Here is a 19,714-nt window from a genome sequence, read left to right on the forward strand (position 1 = left end):
AGCACCTGTTTGTATTAGAATTTGTTTGTTGAATTTGTTTGAGTGTAACAAAAGGGGGTTTTGCCTCACTTGGTTGTTACTGAAGAGCGTTTGTTCCAGTATTTTGGGATAAATGCCTACCACAGGGTTAGTCTTGTGGGTGGTTCGTCTCAGCAGAGGCCTGTAGCTAGTGTCCAGTAGCAGTGTCTGCTGTGATTCTCTGGTAGGTCAATTAATTGAGGAACTGAGTACACTAAAGGTTTTTGGTGTGGCTGCAGGTAGAACTCTGGAGGAGGAGGGAGAAGGCTTTGAGCTACCGCGTGGGCGAGATATGGAGCTTAGAACAGCGCGTGAGCTTGCAGCTGTTAACAAGGCAGACCGTGAGGACCTTGAAGCTAGTGAGATAAGGAGAGCAGCTACAGCAGCTACAGCAGCAGCTGCAGCCAGAGCAGAACGTGAGGCCCAGGAAGCTATTGAGGTGGCACGGGAGGTACGCGCCCAGGCAGCATATGACCGGGAGATGGCGTTGCGTAATGCGGGTGGTGCTGGTGCTATACATGTGCATCGGGAGCCGGGTTTTGATATGGCTAGGCAGAAAAGCATGGTTCCGGTTTTTTTGGAAAGGGACGTCGATAGTTTTTTTATTATTATTTGAGGACATAGCTGGCAGTTGCGGCTGGCCAGCGGATAAATGGACTATTCTCATGCAGAGTGCTTTGCGCGGTAAGGCACAGATCGTGTATGCATCGCTGTATCCTGATAATAAGGATTATGCTTTGGTGAAACAGGCTATCCTTAAAGCCTATGAATTGGTCCCTGAGGCTTACCGCCAGAGATTCCGCAGTTTGAGGAAACAGAACTCTCAGTCTTTTGTGGAGTTTGTGAGGGAAAAGTGGTTGCTTTTTGACCGGTGGTGTGCAGCAGAAAAGGTCACCACAGTGGAGGAGATTAGGGACCTAATCTTATTAGAGGAATTCAAGGTGTATGGCGTATCTGAGGATATTGCTATGTACTTAAATGAGAGTTAAGTCAGGACCTGTTCAGCAGCAGCGGTCCTGGCTGATGAGTATGTTTTGACCCACAGGACGTCTTTTGAGAGACAGCATTATCCTGTGCATGATGAGGGGAGGCCGAAATGGACTCCTACTAGGCCTACAGTGTCCAGTGCTGGGGGTAGTGGTAAGTTTAATGGGGCATGGGGAAGCGATGATGCCCGGAAGTGCCAGGTTTGTGGGAGTGCAGGACATGTGATGGGAAATTGTTATCGTTTGCACCCGGAAAAGCGCCCGTCTAACCCACCCAGACCAGTGATGTTGATAAGTACACCTGTACGTAACCCTGTTCTGTCTCCACTAGATGGCGAAGGAGTGGATGACCTTTACACACCTTTCAGGAGTAAAGGGTTTGTTTCATTGACAGAGGGAGGTCCTAAAGTACCGGTGACAATTCTCCGTGATACTGGCGCATCCCAATCTTTTGTGCAAAGTAGTGTCCTGCCCTTTACGCGCCACTCAGAGTTGGGTGCAGGGGTTGTTATTGAGGCTTTTGGAATGCACACAATGAATGTGCCGCTGCATAATGTCTTTCTTGATTGTGCCCTTGTATCAGGACCAGTGGTGATCGGAGTGACGGCTGGCAAACTCCCTATGCAGGGGGTAACGTTGCTCTTGGGCAACGTTAGGTGCCCAAAAAAGGTCACCACAGTGGAGGAGATTAGGGACCTAATCTTATTAGAGGAATTCAAGGTGTATGGCGTATCTGAGGATATTGCTATGTACTTAAATGAGAGGAAAGTCAGGACCTGTTCAGCAGCAGCGGTCCTGGCTGATGAGTATGTTTTGACCCACAGGACGTCTTTTGAGAGACAGCATTATCCTGTGCATGATGAGGGGAGGCCGAAATGGACTCCTACTAGGCCTACAGTGTCCAGTGCTGGGGGTAGTGGTAAGTTTAATGGGGCATGGGGAAGCGATGATGCCCGGAAGTGCAAGTTTTGTGGGAGTGCAGGACATGTGATGGGAAATTGTTATCGTTTGCACCCGGAAAAGCGCCCGTCTAACCCACCCAGACCAGTGATGTTGATAAGTACACCTGTACGTAACCCTGTTCTGTCTCCACTAGATGGCGAAGGAGTGGATGACCTTTACACACCTTTCAGGAGTAAAGGGTTTGTTTCATTGACAGAGGGAGGTCCTAAAGTACCGGTGACAATTCTCCGTGATACCGGCGCATCCCAATCTTTTGTGCAAAGTAGTGTCCTGCCCTTTACGCGCCACTCAGAGTTGGGTGCAGGGGTTGTTATTGAGGCTTTTGGAATGCACACAATGAATGTGCCGCTGCATAATGTCTTTCTTGATTGTGCCCTTGTATCAGGACCAGTGGTGATCGGAGTGACGGCTGGCAAACTCCCTATGCAGGGGGTAACGTTGCTCTTGGGCGTTGACTTGGCTGGAGGTAAAGTACTGGTGAAACCGGAGGTGACATGCGTGCCAAATACTCGAGTGGCGGAGCAGTATCTCGTGGGCTTCCCAGCCTTTACAGTGGCTGAGGCCACAGCCGGATTGGGGGAGGAGAATGAGGAGGATGAGAGTGAGAAGGGTGTTGCTACTTCATGTGGCGCCGTTTCTGACATTTCATGTGGCACCATTCTGGTTGAGGAGGCTACAAGGCCAGAATTGGGCTGCCGGCCTTCCTACAGTAGCTCTGACGTTCATGATGTCTCACTTGTCAGCAGTGATGATCCCAGTATGGTCAGTGTTTCTGATATTGATTTGTGTGACCACACTGACTCTCTGCCAGGCACTGGGTATGCTAGTCAACCTAGTTACCTGTGTCCTGTGCAGCAGGAGCAGTCTTCACGACCTGGTCTAATGGGTGACGACCATTTTGATTGTGACGAGGTTGATGAATGTGCCACCATTTTGGTTCCTGACCATGCTGTTTTTTGTGACGCCGTTTTGGGTGGTACTCCAGATATTTTTGTGCCTGAAGTGATGGTGAGGACGTGCCTGAGGCGGTACATCCTGCTCTGGATGTTCGTGTCTCACAGTCTCCTGTACAGCTATCGGGGGTACAGCCCTCAGTACAGTCTCATGTACTGACAGTGCCAGGTGGGGATGCAATTTTTTTTGGTAAGGTTGGTAAGTATCCCCTTATTTATTTATGTTCGTTCTCTTGGTGTTGGTTTCTTTGGGCTATAGTTGGGAGAAGAACATAAATCTTCGGTGTGGGGGTGTTACGTATTACTTTCACATGGTGGAGGGATACTGTGGGATACTGGGATAATATGCACACTGTCTGTGGTGCATATTCACATTGTGGTTAAGTGTGCTGTCACTAATTGGTGGTTTAATTGACACACTGTTTCTTCCTGTTTTGCTTGTGTTTAAAATGGCCGCTTTTTAATTGATCACAGGTGTGGTGATGAGGCACCACGCCCTACAAATGCAGAGTGCAGGCAGCAGTCAAGTCTCCCCCACTTCACAGGAGATGTCTCAGCGCTCCAGCGTCTCACCTGCTCTCATTATTTTGTTGTACATTCGGCTTGTTCTTCCTTTTGCCAATAGTTTTGTTATTTAACTTTGGAGTCTGGAACACCCAGCTCCAGGGTTCGAAATTAACGGGGGCTTGGGGCATAATGCCCTTGAAAATGGATAAAATGCCCTCGAAAATCAGTTAAGGGGGGCACTTAATGCCCCCGACAGTTTACTAATTATATATATATATATTTATCCGGTAATGGAGCGTCTGTGTATCGTATACGGTTCAGATGACGCGCAAATAAAAAAAAAAATCATTTGGCGGAGCCGGTGTTCTGCACTGGCTGCAGCAGCAGCCAGGTGCTAGTCAGTTTGTGTAAAAATGGCACGCACAATATAAATCAATCTTCATTACGACTTTAAAAACATAGCCATTAACATTACATAGGCCTACACACATCTTGCCATAGCGTTAGCAGTTTGTACAATGTTTGTAGCTGTTAGCTAGCTAGCCCTTCACAACAACAGCTAACACCGTAGCTACTAGCTACTGTAGCAGAGGAGGAAATGGGAGTCTGAGAGGCGGGGTGTTTAAAGACAATGATAGGCGTTTATTCAACATCCAAGAAGGCTAACATACAACTGTGTTTTACTAACTCCAACCGGGACTATTGCCGCTTTCGCGCTGCTTGTTGACGTTATGAACTGCTCCTAACGTGACCGGAGCTGAAGGTGGCGGTGCCACACGCTAAAATGTCCGTGGGGACCCGGCGCCAACCCATAGATAGTTCCAACTCACCGAATTACGTAATCCACCACAGTTGCACTCAATATTTAAATAATGTTAGTCTAAATATATGTAGACAGAAACATAATAATTTCAAGCAGAAAACGAATCTTTCCATTAAGAACTGACAAGCAGGGAATTTAAACATGGTTGACATTGTTTTTGTGTGTTTATATTAATTAAAGAAAGGAAAGTCTAGTGCTGGCTGAGCATATTGTTTGTTTGCACTAAATTAATACTTTGACAAATGTAGCCTATATTTTTCAGTCAGTTCGGTCTTTGTGTGCCAAACATTATTTAAGGCTGTAAACACTGTAAACCTTTTATTTTATTTTTAATAAATGAGAAACATGTTTAGATTTGAGTGTTATAGAAAAAGAAAGCAATACGCTTGGACCAGCACTCACAGATTTTGGTATATTTAATTGCAGCCTGAAACAAACATGTTTCGGAACGATTATGTTCCGAAACATGTTTGTTTCAGGCTGCCATTAAATATACCAAAATCTGTGAGTGCTGGTCCAAGCGTATTGCTTTCTTTTTCTATTATACTCGACGGGATTTCAGCACCCAGTGTTATAATTTGTGAGCGCAGTCTATCTTGACTTTTAGATTTGAGTGTTAAATTTTTTTTAATAAAAATTAACGTATATCGAACTGAAAACCGTGACCCCAAATTCGTGATATGAACCAAACCTTCCATTTTGTGAACCGTCCCACCCCTACCGTTTATCATAAAAATTCAGTGCCCCCGAAATACAAAAAAAAGCCCCCGAAAATCAATTAAGGGGGGCAAAAAAAGCCCTTGAAAAAAAATGTTAATTTCTAACCCTGCCCAGCTCCCACTCTTTCTGTCCATTTAGTTAGTTGTGAATAAATAGTTATTTTTGATAAACTTTTGTCCAGTGTCCTGTGTCCACCACGTCACATTCAAGGCCTTGACGAGCCATATTGTAGGCTTGAATGTAACAATATACATTTGACGAAGAAACTGTACATTGGAGGAGGTTGGTAGGTAGGATATTGGTAGGTGGGGTGGAGGGGGGGGTATTTCGTATAACACACTCCACGTGACCCCAGAACCTCAATGTAAATAAAATAAACCATAATCACCCTACAAAAACAGTACTGTATTTGTAAATCTGGTATGTCATAAATGTATAGATGTAGCAGTACTGTCTATCTGTCATGTATGTCTGTAAACTTGTGCATAACGGAGTGTGGCTCTATAGCAGAGTCATTTTATATGAAGTTTGTAGTTAGATGGCATGCGTTGTAGCAACCTCCCTCTGCAAAAGGACACTGTCGCACGAATCGATTTCACTGGATGTCCCGGACACAATGGAAGTATGGATATATTTGTAACGAATAATTAAAAAAAGATACAGTTAACTGGAATATGTTAGTTGTTTACACAATGTTGGATTATGTAATTGGTTTGTCAAGACCCATTGTCAAAACAATAATACATTGCAGGATTTATATGAAGTTTGTTGTTAGATGGCATGCTTTGAAGCAACCTCCCTCTGCTTCTAGACACAGAGGCAACTTTTTATCTTTTTTTTTACCTACTTTTTCTGCGGATGGTTTTGTGAATAAATCTCCATTATGCTTCAATTACTGTATGTTTATTCTATAGCAATACGGTTGGGTGAATTTGGCCATTGTATAAAAGACATTACATCACTTGAAGTCGTGTGTTATAGGAATTAGATCACTCCTATGGGGGTCTAACGACCCTCGGCTGTGCCTCGGGCCTAACAACCACCCATAGGTGTGATCTAATTCCTGTAATTCCTGTAATGCTTAAATAGAAGCTGCTTACAGGTCTCTCCCATGGCCAGGTTTTGGTAAATCCGATCATCAATCGATTCTTCTTCTACCGTCATATACTATAGACAAATCAAACCGACGGTAGGCTCTACTGCTCTGTTGGACTAAAGATGCTGAAACACTTTTACAAGGGTGTCTCGATGCCACAGACTGGTCTGTCTTTAAATGTGAGGACCTTGACCAATACTGTGACGCTGTCATTGGATATATCAACTTTTGTATTGACTTGTGCATTCCCCGCAAGGTGGTTAAGCAATACTCTGGAGCGTCAATAAGAGCCGCCATCTAAAATTAACACTACACAAAATGATCTTGAACCACCTCCAATTATATTAGCAATGAATAAAATAACATCACAGAAGAAAATATTTTCACTACATTCCATCTCCCCTTCACAAAATGGGAACAGGACTTGGCTTTCTCTCCCAATGCCGTATCCTGGGAACAAATTTGCACCAACACATTCACAATGACTAACAACACTAACCTTCAATTAATCCAATATAAGGTGTTACACAGAGTACATATCACACAGCACAGGCTGTTTCAAATGGGATTTGCAAGCACAGATGTATGCTCCCATTGCACCCTCAACACCCCAGACAACTATTTCCATGCCACCTGGCTCTGCCCACCTGTTCAAGACTTCTGGAATTCCGTCATCAATACACTATCTCGGGTCATGAGCTGCAGCATTCCTCTCTCCCCCTCCCTCTGCCTACTCGGGGACACTACTGCTATCAATTTATTAATCCAGAACACCAAACCCCTGCTTGTTTCCCTAGCTGTCGCCAAGAAAACTATCCTCTTAAACTGGAAGACAAGAAAAAATGTGAATACTGGGCAATGGTTGGGCCTTCTCTCAAATTACATATCACAGGAAACAATTTCAACCGTGGATCACATTGAAGTCTCACAATTTAATAGCATCTGGGAATCGCTTGTGGATAATCTAGGCTCCTAATCACAGGAGATTAACCTGTGAGCCATCCACTCTACAACCACCCTCTGCCCCCCCCTCCTCACCCCCTACTTTACTTACTCCCCTCTCTGCCCCCCCCCCCCCTTTCCCTTGCCATGTGTATTCGTTGTTGTCCTTCATTGTCCTTAGTTGTAATTTGTTTGTCAATGTCTAGTCTGAGTTCCCCCCCTCCGAGAGGGCAATGAAATGTCACTATTTTTCTTATTTTACTACACTTTTTATTTTATTTTGCACTGTAAATAGTTCAAACGTATAATAAATAATAAAGTTGTCCCCCGAAGATGGGGGGTGGATGGAGATCCCTCAAAAAAGGACTAAAAAAAAAAAAAAAAAAAAAAGAGCCGCCAAACGCTCCTATGGAGAACGGATTGAAGGACATTTTACTGCCAGTGACCCCCATCGGATGTGGCAGGGACCGAACACTATCACTTCCTACAAGCCCAAGGGCCTCGCCTCCGCTGGAGGTGATCACTCGCTACCCGGTAGACTGAATAACTTTTACTCCAGATTTGATGAAAGTAACACAGAGCGTCCTGTTTTTATTCCTTCCAACTCCAGTGACTGGTCTGGGCTGACTGTCACAGAACATGAGGTGCGCAAGGTCCTGTCCAGTACTAAGGCTAGGAGAGCCACTGGCCCGGACTTCCTCCCAGGGCCGTCAGACTCTGCTCTGAGCAGCTTGCCCGTGCCCGTGCTCACAGACCTTTTCAATATGTCACTGGAGCGCCGCCTTGTTCCAGGGAGCTTCAAGGAATCTACTATCATTCCGGTTCCTAAGAAATCACCTGTGACTTGTCTTAATGATTACAGACCTATTGCTCAAACCTCAGTTTTAATGAAATGTTTAGAGCGGCTAGTGCAGAATTATATAAAAGGTCAGATTCCTACCTGTCTTGATCCCTGGCAGTTCGCCTACAAGAAAATTAGATCAGTAGACAATGCTATTTCCTTAGCTCTTAATCCTGTGTATGAACACTTAGATAAGAAAAACTCCTATGTTAGAATGCTTTTTATCGATTATAGCTCTGCTTTTAATACGCTTATTCCATCTAATCTGATCCACAAACTTCAGTGTCTGGGTCTATGTGACACTGTCTGTGAATGGATTCTTAGCTTTTAAATTTTGAGATTGGTGTGATGTATGTGGGTTGGTCATTATCATTATTATTGTATTTGTAACACCATGTAAACATCAGGTTAGTATAGTAATATTGGTTATTTGTATTTGATGTGTGTCACCATTGTATTGACCCCCTTTTTGTTTCTTTTTCCCAGGTGCCGCCCGTCTCTCCTCTAGTAGAAAGTGCTGATTGCCTGATGAGTGGCAGCTGTCGGCCTCGAGGGACGGGTGGATAAAGCCTGGCATGTGACACACATCCGGGCGCCTCATTGTGTCATTTGCCAGTGACCAGTGTGTTGGAGGTTGCCTATGCTTGCCACTGTCGTGGAGCTATACTGTGCTTGTTTCCATTATTGTATGGGACTGTGTGTTCATTCTGTTCACACTGCTACCTGGTAGGCTATTAATAATAATAATAATGTAATAATAATGCAGGACCTGCTCAGAGGTCTTTAATTGGCATGCAATTATCCTCAACACACACACACACCGGAACACACACGCATGCATTGTCTCTATAGGATCGCCGATGCGATTCGTCTCTGCGATTAACCCATCCCGTCGTCCTTCCCCCCCAAGGGCAGCCGGGAGCAGACAGGCGTCAACGTGAGCCGCGCCAGGGGACCAATCCAAGTGCTCATGCCCGTCTTCGTCAAGGATGCCACAGCGTTAGCGATCTGTTGTTGTGCATGTTTTTCCATTGGGTTTATCTTATCGGGGGGGAAACCCTTGCGAGCACGGGGAGAACATGCAAACTCCACACAGAAAGGCCTGGGAGATACCCCACCTGGGTACCTGGCATCATGGAAACCTGGTCCCCAAGCGGGAATTGAACCCTGGACCTTCTTGCTGTGAGGCGACAGTGTTAACCACTACACCACCGTGCCGCTTTTTGTCTGTACTGGTGTTGCTACCAGGTGAGTGTATATATATATATATATTTTTGTATCTCATTCATTCCATAAGGATGTAGAATACACATTTACAGATTTGGTCCATTTGCATGTTCTTGGTATCTGATTCTAGGGACATCTATGAATCTCAGGGAATGTATTCCCAGTGTCAGAAATACTGTGGGCTAGATCCACAAAGAATGGATTGCACGGTGCAAGTTGCACCCTTACTTACAATTCATTATGAATTGAAAATGGGGGACCCTGATGTAAACAAGACAAAAGTCTTTCTCTGGTCTGCATCCCCTTTTGTGTGTATTGAGCCGTACTGTATTGTACCCATTCTGCAATCTGTTAATAACATTTTCATTCAATCAATCAATCTGCGCTGTGATTGATTGAATGAAAATTTTATTTTGAGTAAATTGTAATGAACCAAATGAGAATATCAATAATTTTTTTTTTATCTTTGACTGTGAATAACACCATGCTCAAATTGACCAGACCTGAAAAATTTAAGCAAATTAATAGATGGAAGATGATTAAACAGAAGGTTTTGTAGATACAGTACTGAATTCTGCCATCCGGACACATGCAATTTGAAATATGATTATAGAATATAGAATATCAGGCATAAAATGGGCATGCGATTAAAGTGCGATTAATTAGATTAATTAATTACAAATCCTGTAATTAATTAGATACATTCTTTTAATCGCCTGACAGCACTAATATATATATTGTGGCCTCTGTGCCACTTGCCACTTTGTGGAACTATATTGTGTTGGCCCTATTGCCACTACTTGTGTGGACCAATTATATTATAATTATTATTACTGGGTAGTTCAGAGTGTCTGGTGTCTGTGGACACTTGTGTTTACTTTGTTTGTTCATTATTATAATCCCTGTTTGTTCTACCTTCCCTTGTTGAATATTTGTTGTGGGTTTTATTCCCCTTCTTATTATTTTATAAATACATTTACTTTTGAAAACGCCTTGTCTATTTTCCTACCGGGACCTGTGCTTAAAGCACTCACTGGACGGGCTGGCTTCACAACAGCCCGGTCCAGGTACTTGTATTGGGTCATCAGACCTTTGGTTGATGAAATTGTTTTATGTACTGGTTCACCACAAGGCTGCATTCTCAGCCCTTTACTGTTCTCTCTCTGCACTCATGACTGTACTGCTTCCTATGATAACAATCTGATAGTAAAGTACGCTGATGATACCACTGTCATTGGGCGTATAAACACAAATGACGAGTGATTTTACAGATCAGAGGTGCAGAAACTAGTTATGTGGAGTGAGACCAATAACCTCACCCTGAATGCTTCCAAAACGAAGTAGCTAGTTATAGATTTTAGACGTAGCAAGGTATCCCATTGTACCATAAATGGCTCAGAGGTGGAGATGGTGAGCAGTTTTACATTTCTTGGGGTCATTATTTCAAATGACCTGAGCTGGCACTCCAATACCAGAACCATTGTTAAAAAGTCCCAGCAATGTCTTTTCTTTCTTAGGAAACTGAAAGAGTTCACTAATAACAGGGTGATTCTACACAACTTCTATCGCTGTGTGATTGAAAGCGTTCTTACTTCCTCCTGTACTATATGGTTTGGTAACATTACAGACTCAACCCATCTCTCTCTCTCCCTAGCTATGTAACACTGTACCATAATATATATATATATATATATATATATATATATATATATATATATATATATATATATATATATATATATATATATATATATATATATATATTTGTATGAACATATTTGCATATATTCCTGTTTACATTGTATGCATATATCTGCATATATTCCTGTTTACATACCTGTATACATACCATACTCTATGCACTGCACACTGTATATACTTTATCTATATCTGTATATATCCCATACCTACTCTTATTAGTTATACGGTATAACTAACAAGAGTAGGTAACTAGGTATGGATACAGAATGATATAGATAAAGTATATACAGTGTGTGCAGTGCATACAATATGGTAACAGTCTTATACCACTGGCTGAATGGCTTACTACCATAGTGTATTTATACTTACACATAATAATACTATACATATCAGTTTAGCATATTTACTCAGTAGCTTCGTTATATATATTCCATATAATCACTTGTTACACTGTATATTGTTATGCACTTTACACTTAGGTTGCTGTACAACGACAATATATTTTTATCTAATCTAATATAATGTAATAGTGAAATCCTTTGTTCTCACACAGTGTCGTAGAGCCCATCGGCAGCCATTATCAGTGGCCATTTACTGTCCCTCCTAGGAAGTATTCTGTTTAATTACATTTGGGAGTCAAAATGAAGAATATGAAAACAACCCATACTGTAGGACTTGACCTGCCTGAGTAAACGTTTAACCAAACTGGGTGGGGGTGCTTGCCTTGCACGTTATCACTTACTGATGCATGGCCTAGCCAATTATTCAATGCAAATTAAGTCATTATTTGTTAATATTCAATATGTCCACAGCAATTATTCATAGTTTACATGAATTTAAATCTAAATATAAATGACCTGTCATCATTAATACCCTTGTCGTCTCCACATACAGTAGCTGTCACTGTTATTAAGCTCCAAATTACCCTCATTCTTTACCTCACTCTGTCCAACTCTCTCTCTCTCTCAAGTCCACTCTCCGTGTCCCATCGTCCATCCCACCTCCCCTCTCTCTCTTCTCAGTTGTCTCTAATGCACACACACTCAAAAGTATGTCAACTATGTCTGCTGGATGGGGATAATTTGTATCAACATCGATACCATTTTCGAGACTGCTTAACGATCCGAGTCTTTATCGATACCACTGTCGATACTTTTATGTCTATTATCTGGGATTCCAACTCAAAGACGGTGGCAGATACTGCATTTCGGCTTTGACTGATACACAACGTTGACGCACTTTAGCATCAACCAGGCTCCTGCTTTACTGCTGGTGTGAACAACCAGGCTCCTGCTCTACTGCTGGTGTGAACAACCAGGATCCTGCTCTACTGCTGGTGTGAACAACCAGGCTCCTGCTCTACTGCTGGTGTGAACAACCAGGCTACTGCTCTACTGCTGGTGTGAACAACCAGGCTACTGCTCTACTGCTGGTGTGAACAACCAGGCTCCTGCTCTACTGCTGGTGTGAACAACCAGGCTACTGCTCTACTGCTGGTGTGAACAACCAGGCTACTGCTCTACTGCTGGTGTGAACAACCAGGCTACTGCTCTACTGCTGGTGTGAACAACCAGGCTACTGCTCTACTGCTGGTGTGAACAACCAGACTACTGCTCTACTGCTGGTGTGAACAACCAGGCTACTGCTCTACTGCTGGTGTGAACAACCAGACTACTGCTCTACTGCTGGTGTGAACAACCAGGCTCCTGCTCTACTACTGGTGTGAACAACCAGGCTACTGCTCTACTGCTGGTGTGAACAACCAGACTACTGCTCACACAAGAATTCTTCAGCTTCTGGGAGCATCGGGCCTAATCTGTTGCCGGTGTGAGAAGTCATTTCTGAGATTCTAACGACTCATTCGTTTCAAGGCAAAAAAGAGAGAGAAAGAGAGAGCAGCCCTAGCCCAATGTGATACATCTTAATTCCATACCAGAGGGCTCTACGCCTTTCCCTTTTTACCCAAGGAGCACATGTGCTCCTAAATGAAATGTAGGAGCACACAAAGACATTTTGGAGCACAGTGAAAAGTTTTCAAGTAACAGAGTTTACTAACAAACTATTTATTACATGCATATTATACTGTGTGTATGCACACTAAGGGACAAACATAGCCCCGAAATCACACATTGGCCCATGCCTACTAGACGCAAAGGATATCGGTTGCCCAGCTGCTTTTGTATGTTGTAGTGTTGTCACAATAGCAACATTTTGACTTTGATACCGATAGGAAAGTTTTCTTGTGATCAAATCTTTTTTATTTTCCATTTTTCAAAAATGAAACAACACAACTCACAACACAATAATAACAATAATACATAAAAAGACATCCAAAAACATAAACTAACACAACAATGATTAGACAATAAATTAGACAGATTATGCATTTAACATCCCAAGCCCCCTCCCTCACCAACCATCGCAGCCACGATCCCCAACCCTCGAGAGCCCCTAGTCCGGCACCCCAGCGAGTCAGAGCATCATGCCTCTTTAACACCCCGACCCGCCGAGGGCCGGAAACCAAGGGCCCCCCCACCCAGAGCCTGTGACCCTCCGACACAATCAAGGGGGCCCAGAACACATACATAACCAGTTAAAATAAGTTGTCACAAAGTATAAGGAAAATAAAACATTTACTATAAAATGGGCTTCCTGAGCCCCCTCCATCTCCAGGCCTGGCAGCCGCGAACCCCAACCCCGGAGGACCCGGAGTCCGGCGCCCCCCGCGGGGCAAAGCATCACGCCTCTTACATGCCTCGACCCGCAGATACCCCGAACCACGCCCCCCCCCCAGTCCGAGCCCACGACCACCAGACCCACAGGGGGCCCAGAAAATATACATAATTAAAATTACAAGAAAAAACAAGTGGACAATGGCACTCGCTCGCTCTTCCCCCCCCCCCCCCCCCCCACACTCACCCCAGGACCTCAACGTGAGTTAAATACATTATATATAATAGATTATCTAGCAATTGAACGTTATATGCGCTCTTTAAGTTTTGCAACCGCTGCCAACCAGATAGCAATATTTGCTTCGTTAACCCCTAAAACTCATGCAGTGGATATCTCCAGATATATCACATCGAGGTAGGTAAGAATCCATACCTTCGGGCATAGCTTGTCTGGGTGTATCCATCGTGAGGCAATCAATTTAAAAAAGAAATTATTGAGAAACCTCATTCAATAATAATACAGAAGGAAGAACAGGTATAGTCAGAGAGAAAATATCTGATAGCTGGGTGGTAATCTCTTCCCAAAAAAGCTCAACATGAGGACATTCCCAGTACATATGCATAAATGTTCCGATGGCACCGTTTGGACATAAGGTACATCGAGAGTCAGGTCTGAGACCCATTAGATTCAATCGTCTAGGGGTCAAATAAGTCCTATGAATAAAATGTAGATGAATCTGTTGGTGATCTGGATTGCGTGAGGACAGCCGGATATTTTCCCAGACTGTTTCCCAATCAAAATCTACATCCAACTCCGGCACATCCTTTCTCCAAATCGTATCCAGGGGGAGGTCCTTATACCAGGACGTAAGTAAATGGCGATAAAAGTCAGAAACGAAGCCTCTCGATGTCTCTTTGTCATAAAATAATTTGTGAAAGCGGTGCCGCTCTAGTCTAGTGGAACATCCCATGGAACGCCATGAGCCCGCAGGGCTGCTCTTATTTGTAAATAAAAGAAAAAGGAGGTTCCGGGGAGATCATATCCATTGGATAGATCTTTTTTTTTTATCTACTTTTTCTCCCCATTTTCTATTTTTCTCGCTTCCCCAATTTCGTATTGTCCAATTCTACCCTCCCCTGTCTCGAACGCTGTTAGGCCATGCCTCCCACAAGCCGGCTGCAATGTGGACGAAGCCTTGCATCACGTGTCCCCTCCGGTACTCGAGGAGGCAGCCGTCGCATCTTTTCACCTGCACAGCGCGATCTCTCAGCGGCGAGGGTCTGCGTGGGAGGGACACGCCGCCCTCGTCGCTTCCTGATTCTACTGCGCAGGTGCACCAACCGACCTGTAGGAGTCGCTGTCCACAACGTCCGATCCCCACCCACCAGCGTCCCACCCCCTAATACTGCCAATTGTATTAGTATGAACGACCAGCCAAGCTGGTAGCAACGCAGAGAGCTGGTCTCGAACCCAGCATCTCCTGCGTTGGTGGCGAGCGCCTTGCCCACTGCGCCACATAGCCACCCCTCCATTGGATAGATCTTGGAAAGATCGGAGACCAGAGTTATCGAAGATGTCCCCCAGCGTATGGATGCCTTGCTTTTCCCATCTAGGGTACCTAATAGGTTGTTGTCCAATAAGAAGTAAATTGTTATTAAATAGAGGGGAATGTGTATGCCATTTATGGCGGTTAGTACATGCTTTCTGGGTATCACGCTAGGTCTGGATCACATGTGTGATCTGTCCGCACAAATCTATTTTTAGGGGTAAATGCGAGTGAAATGGTCACACTCTAGAGCCCTGTACCATAGTGACCTTTATAAATCCATGTGACTTCAGTAGTCCTACACTAAGAAACAATGAGGTAGTCAAGACCACCTCCATCGACACAAAGGCAAGACTAAAACCCATCCCAGAGAAGACCAACACCCATCCCAGAGAAGACCAACACCCATCCCAGAGAAGACCAAGACCCATCTCAGAGAAGACCAACACCCATCCCAGAGAAGACCAACACCCATCCCAGAGAAGACCAAGACCCATCCCAGAGAAGACCAACACCCATCCCAGAGAAGACCAAGACCCATCCCAGAGGAGACCAACACCCATCCCAGAGAAGACCAAGACCCAACCCAAGACAAGACCAACTCAATCGAGACCAAGACTAAACCAAAACCCATCCCAGACAAGACTTCAGCATTCCATCTTATGAGAGGGGAAATCATCAAATATGTATTTTTAATGAATGATGCCGTGTTTGGCAAAGGGAAATGGATTACAAGTCTGTATTTAATAGTCTCAACTAACAATATGAATGTTGTTCATTTATTACTATTATCAAATTAACTTTTACTGAGTTAAAAACACAAACACCTGACACCAAGACAATTAGGGGTCAAAGGTGGAGACGATCAAGGGGGAAACCGGTCTCGATACCCCAGTCTTCAGAACTACAGCACTGCTAAGAAGCTTTAGCAACGCAGGGGGCCGCTTGACCTCTCACCTCCAGGTAGACGGCCCAGGGCATGACCAGCGAGGCCACCAGCAGGTCGGCCACGGCCAGGCTGACCACCAGGTAGTTGGTGGTGGTCTGGAGGGAGCGTTCCCGCAGCACGGCCAGGCACACCAACACGTTCCCGAAGATGATGGCCAGGATCAGCAGGGAGTAGAACATGGCATAGTAGTTCCGCTCCGTGAACTCCGGCCCGGCCGTCGGCGCCACCTGGCTCCCATTCCCCTCCTCTTCTCCGAGGCGCTCCGAGTCATTCCAGAGGCGCTCCACGTCGTTAAACATCGCCATGGAGACGTCCCGGTGACATGGGGGGGGAGACAGATGAGAGACCTGCCGGAGGAGAAGAGTGGAGGCTGATGTTTATCTCAGCATAGGACAACCTGAGTGCCAATGTGTTATGAGATACACCACTACATTCATCCTATCTATTCTCCCACACATGGGCATGCACACATACTGTACACATACACATACATACACATACACATACACACAACCACACATACATACACATATACACACATACACAACATACATAACGCATTCGGATAGCATCCGGCATCAACATGGACGGTCGCATTTTACGTAGCTCCCGTAACCAACGCAACAGAGCAACAACAACAAAGTACTTTGCGCATTTTCTACTTTCCCTCCTGTGGATTATGGATTTGTACCTGAATTCACAACTCAAGCAGCAACTCCAGACAGAAGTGGAGGATAGCGAAAACGCAAAACAGCAGTCCCATTGCGACTTCTATTTGTTAACGGGCTCGGAGAGGAAACATCCACCCTTCGGAGCCACGACCATCCACACAGTACTTACTGCAAATCCGGAACGAAAGAAATTACCCCCGGCAGGCAAGTGTAATAAGAGATCAATGTTTTTATTATACCTGCTCATGTCGGGTGACATTCATCAGAACCCTGGTCCCGTAATGACACGGAACCAGAGACTACAGTCAAATCTGCTGATCCAAGAAGCAGCAGCCAGCACAACAGATCAACGGCTACCCACACATACTGCGGCTAACGACATGATCAACGGCAACATTCCTCCTCTGCCACCCCTGCAAAAGAACCCACGAGAGGCCACAGCGAGAGGGAAGGAACCGGGGTTCACAACCGAGGCGCCCAGCACGTCGCGGGGACAAAACAGCGAGGCATCGCTCCTCACACCGGCGCCGGAGATCAACAGCATCCACGCAATTGACGCTTCAGCCAGCAGTTGCACCAGCCGACCAGCAAGCGGCGACATACCCTCACAGAAGCCCCAGCGGACTCGGCGAGTGGCTAAAGGGAGAGCGGCGCGGGACATCGAGACCACCAAGGACCCGACGGTTAGCTTGGCTGGCCCCGCCAAGGCCGCCATGCCAGCAAGTCTACCCGGGCCGAGGCCAGGACAAAAGGCACCCCCCCTCCCCCACAATGGAGTACAATCAGACATATCTGTAATCAACCAGCCCCCCCCCCCCACATCGCGGGCTTTCACACAAAGGAATACAGACACCAGCAAAGGACAAAGCATCACCCCTCCCCCCCCTCCCCACCCACGGCACAAACAGCAACAACGCCCCCCCTCCCCCCACCACAGGACAGGACACAATTGAACAGAGTTACCTCAACTGTGACGACATCAAACTTATTACAAGCAAAAATGGACTTCACATATTTCATCTGAATACAAATAGCCTGAGACCGAAACTGGCTGAAATCAAACAGTTGTTTTTAAACGGTAAGGCTAACATATTGTGTTTCACAGAAACAAAATTAGACTCATCTGTACAGGATCCAGAGATTGAAATTGAAAACTACTCAATAGTCAGGAGGGATAGGAACCAGTATGGAGGTGGCGTCTGTGTGTATATACACAAGGATACCAAATACATCAACCGTACTGACCTTAACCATGATGAAATTGAAACTGTTTGGATTGAAATCTTATTAGACAGGGCGAAACCGGTACTAGTAGGCACAATCTATAGACCACCAGAACAGAGTGGGTTTTATGACACACTTGATGGGTGTTTAGCTGGGGTGGAGGGGGTAGAAAAAATTCTTATTGGGGACTGGAACACGGATATGCTGCGTAAATCAGCACCCGTCTTCAAGGCCTTCAGTAGATTTTCTGACCTGCACGGTTTCAGCCAGCTAATCACACAACCCACAAGGGTATGCGATTCGACACAAACCACCATTGACCTCATTTTGACCTCTGACAAGTCCATGATCTCCAGTAAAGGGGTGATAGCATGCGGGTTAAGTGATCATTATATGATTTTCTGTACCCGCAAAAAGCTAAAACAGAAGGCCGGCTGTCACAAAACAGTCACATCTAGAGACCTCAAAACTTACTCTAGAGAGGCCTTTAACCTAGAACTGGGGAGCTTGGACTGGTCAGATGAGCTCAGTGGTACACAGGTTGAAGAAACATGGCTTGGATTCAAAACCAAATTCACAGCAATACTCAACAACATGGCACCGATAAGAACCACCAGGGTTAAAAATCGCGCTGAGGCATGGATGCACACTGAAATACTGGCCGCTATGAAAACCAGAGACAAAAAATGCTCTGAACTTCATAAAAGTCAGACAAAGCTTTCCAAAAGCTCAAACAGTGAACTCCAAGCCCACGTGGTTGAACTAAAAATCCAAAGAAACAGACTAAGAAATGACGTAAACACCATGATCAGAACCGCAAAAAGAAATTTCATCAACGACAAAACTGAGGAAAACAAAAACAAACCCCGCGAACTTTGGAAATTACTCAATAATCAACTAGGCTGCAGTAAAAAACTTAAAACCAGATTCTCAAACATAAACATAAAGACGGACAACACGCTCATCACAGACAAGCTGGATGTAGCCAATTACTTAAACATCTTCTTCACAAACATAGCCACAACACTGGTAAACAAACTACCCTCCCACTCAGGGCATTATGGGGTAGAACACATAGTAGCATACTACAAAAACCTAGGGGTCCACAAAGACGACTTCAAACTTGAAATGGTAACAACCGATGAGGTACTCAAAAAATTGAGCGCCCTCCAACCTAACAAGGCCACTGGCCATGACAACATCCCCTCCAAATTCCTCAGAGACGCAGCAGCCGCCATCACCCCAGTCATCACACACATAATAAACCTCTCTATAAAACAGGGGCACGTCCCCAAGGACTTCAAAATTGCGAGAGTGACCCCTCTACACAAAAAGGGCAGCAAATTAGACCCAGGCAACTACCGCCCTGTTTCTATTCTTACCTCCATCTCGAAAGTCATGGAGAAAATAGTCTACGAACAGGTCGAAAAGTACCTGGCGGAAAAAAACCTAATCTACGAATTCCAATCTGGCTTCAGAACGTCCCACTCCACTGACACATGCCTCATCTATTTGAACGACCACATCAAACAAGAGGTGGACGCTGGCAAATACTGCGGCATGGTCATGCTGGACCTACAAAAGGCCTTCGACACTGTCAATCACTCCATTCTAATGGACAAGCTAAAAGCAATTGGTTTTGATAGCCTATCAGTGAGCTGGATGCAATCCTACCTGGAGGGGAGAGAACAGATGGTAGAGGTAAACGGTACTCTATCCCCCCCCCTCACAGTGAGCTGTGGTGTTCCACAAGGAAGCATACTAGGACCGCTACTCTTCCTAATTTATGCAAATGACATGTCGTCAGCCTGTGACTGCAACTTGTTCCTGTTTGCGGACGACTCAGCCCTGCTGGTCTCTGACAAGAACAAATT

At 44.9% G+C, this 19,714-nt stretch overlaps 1 protein-coding gene across 1 annotated transcript in view; it reads right to left on the reverse strand.

Annotated features, from left to right (window-relative positions):
* Positions 1–19,714, reverse strand: part of drd3 (dopamine receptor D3) — a gene marked incomplete at its 3' end in the record, with an annotated part of 281,359 nt that overhangs the window by 236,151 nt on the left and 25,494 nt on the right. Inside the window, exon 2 of the mRNA XM_084325856.1 lies at positions 15,954–16,292. Within this exon, the coding sequence (XP_084181982.1) occupies positions 15,954–16,250 (297 nt within the window). The 5' untranslated portion in view covers positions 16,251–16,292. The remainder of the gene's footprint in view (positions 1–15,953; positions 16,293–19,714) is intronic.

This window comes from Notolepis coatsorum (genome assembly GCF_963971535.1).
Source record: "Notolepis coatsorum genome assembly, chromosome: 12".
NCBI classification, from domain to species: domain Eukaryota; kingdom Metazoa; phylum Chordata; class Actinopteri; order Aulopiformes; family Paralepididae; genus Notolepis; species Notolepis coatsorum.